The 2788-nt window shown below is 41.3% G+C and overlaps 1 protein-coding gene across 1 annotated transcript; it reads right to left on the bottom strand.

Moving 5' to 3' along the window:
* Nucleotides 1-723: 723 nt before the first annotated feature.
* Nucleotides 724-966, bottom strand: KRTAP23-1 (keratin associated protein 23-1). The gene is given in 2 exon segments (XM_060637980.2): nucleotides 724-840; nucleotides 843-966. Coding segments are annotated over 2 exon segments (183 nt in total). The 5' UTR covers nucleotides 955-966; the 3' UTR covers nucleotides 724-769.
* Nucleotides 967-2788: the final 1822 nt, after the last annotated feature.

Here is a 2788-nt window from a genome sequence, read left to right as displayed (position 1 = left end):
AAGCTGTGATTCCACTTGCCAAAAATTCCTGGGAACGAGCAATGTGTTGTCAGAGAATTCTGCCTACCCGGGAACCTGTTTCTTAAATTAAACATTTCTTTTTGGAGAAAACATAGTAGGTTTGAAATTCCCAATGGATATCTTTTTTTTAAAATTAACACTGACTTATGATCCAATATCAAATTACATGAGTTTATTTGAAGGGAAAAAAAAAGACCACTTGGTCCATTTTGAACAAAAGAAGTATGAAGGAAAATAGAAGAAAAATAGAAGGAAAAAAGAATAGGTATTCTATGAGATAAATGGTGTCACATTAATAGGATTTGTTTTAATTATCACTTTTCTAGCTAGTAGAATATAGACTCTAGCCAGATAATTGCAGAGACTGACTTTGAAGGGCAGTGAAGTCCAGGTCCAGAATCCTTAACAAGTTGGTTGGTGGTAGAAACCAGATCTACAGGTTGGTTGGCAATAAGAAGTTTGGCTGCTCTTAGAAGCCAGGTAGGTAGGGCGGTAGACGTTGGACCCATAGCCCAGGGAAGGGAACCCATAGACTCCATAACCCGGGGATCCAAAGCCCTGGGATTCACAGCCCAGGGAGTAGGAACTTCTAGGTCCATACCCCAGGCAGTAGCCTCTGATGGATCCATAGTTCAGAGATCCAGGGTAAATTGACCTGCAGGGACTACAGAGCACAGAGGTCCTTGGGCGGGAGCAGGACATCTGGCAGGGGCTGGACACCACGCAGGACGTCCGGCAGCTGGTGGGCTCACAGCAGGTCTCCTGACAGCCGCTGTAGAGGGAGGAGCCCAGCTGGCAGGTGCTGGGAGAGCAGAGGTCAGTGCGGTAGACCAGGTTGCTGGGGGAAGAAGAGCCACAGGAGGAGCTTGGGTAGCGCAGGTAGCCCCTAAGGGAACGGGAAGAGAAGTTTCCAGAGCAGCAGCTGTAGGCCATGTTGATGGCAGATGTGGGTTCAGCTGAGTTACAGTGAGAAGATACTGTGATATCTCCCAGGCATGTTTATATGCATATATATCCCCTCACTGCACTGGGTATGATGCAGACCCTTGCCACTCTTGTGCATGTCTTGTCATGAAAATAGCTAATTATCCTAGGCTATAATTATAACTGAACACATTCATGTGTTCTTAACTGCTATTTAATTATTCTGATTTATAGAAGGCACTTGTCGCTTTTTTTTTTTTCTGGAAATAAGGTGTGGTTTGCCTTCAAAGATATTTGTCATGATGCAGATAGTGCCCTCCCTTCTTCACGAGCTTGACCGTGGGCATTTTGAGCATGAATGTATAACTTGTTACCACCAATGCACTCCTAACAGTCACCCACACCCCCCTCCCAAATATTTATGTATGTTTTATTGAGCATTTACCATGCATAAAACATTGAAAATCGTGGCATCATCTAATCCTTGCAACAACCTTATGAGATAGGAATTGTCACTAATTTAGTGACCCACGTGTGCCTTTCTTCAAAGCCAGAAGGAACCACAATGGTATGCTAACAACTTGAGAAGCTTGTCTTTTTCACTTCGAGTATCATGTGAGCAATGAATGCCCACGTGAAAAAATAACATTTCAGTGTGATAACATTTGCATTTTATCCGATGGGCCTCCGTATGGAGTCTTACCTCTTTTATGAAATCCCTAAATGCCGCCACTGAAGGAACAACTTCTTAATCATTTTAGTTCTGTTTTCTCGTATGCAAAGTTACCATGGAGATGGTTGTTTCAAACTGCCTTCTATTTGTCCTCTCATTTAGCTTATCATCAACAAGCAACTCATGTTTTATCCAGTATGGAGTTATTGGATTCTTTTTCCATGTGAGGCAGAGAATTCTTTGGCAAACACTTAGCCTATCGCTGAGAATAATTGCTAAAAACTGATATACTTTGAGTGACTTGACTACCGATGAAGCGCATTTGCAAAAACTTGAATTTTTAATAGTGTGCTAACCTTTGCCAACTCAGTTGGGAGTGAGAAATGAGACACCTCGGAGAGTGATTCATTTCACTCCCTGCTGAGCTTCTCTTTTGCTCATCGTTCTAGAAAGACAAAGAAGCATAAAACGTACCTTCATACCAAGTAGTTAAAATCATCCTTATGACTATAAAAAAAAAATTAATGGTATAAAGAAAAGTCCTGGAATTAGAGATGTCTTTTTCCCCCCACTTACGATAATATCCAACTTCTGCCTGCAAGCATCTTTTAGAAATTGGAGACAAAAAGCTATTTATGTAATTTGATCTTTCTGTTTGTTTTGCAGGTGATTTGTTTTCTAATCTCCTATAGTATTTGCTTATCTGGCACCAATGGAAGAGTTTGCTGGTTGTTTTGCTTACAAATTTCTGCCGAATGTTGTGCTCACTTCTCTAAATCCTTTTCATTCCTTAAAGGCAAAATCAAATCCCTCCTATCTGACAGGTGTTCATCTCAGCTGAGCTTTGACTCTTCTGACATCAGAATCTTAGTATGTGATAAGCTATCCATTTGGTGCACACACGCACACACATACACACACAGATAGAGAAGGAATTGCAAGGGATGCCTTTTGATATGGGTCATGCAGAATGAATTAGACTTCAGCCTTCTGAATTTGCAGAACAGCCACATGCAGGGAAATACCTCAGGGTCAGCAGCAGTAGGACTTAGTCTTCTTTGCCCCAGCGACTGGCACATGGTGGTACTCCTGAGTTATTTCTGAGCTGAAGGAATATATCAAATCATTAACTTTTTATTTTTATACTTATCCAAAATAAATATATGCATA

The sequence above is a fragment of the Panthera onca genome, chromosome C2, assembly GCF_046562875.1.
Source record: "Panthera onca isolate mPanOnc1 chromosome C2, mPanOnc1 haplotype 2, whole genome shotgun sequence".
Taxonomy (NCBI): domain Eukaryota; kingdom Metazoa; phylum Chordata; class Mammalia; order Carnivora; family Felidae; genus Panthera; species Panthera onca.
Note: the sequence above shows the minus strand (reverse complement) of the source record. Positions and strands in the feature narration are given on the sequence as shown.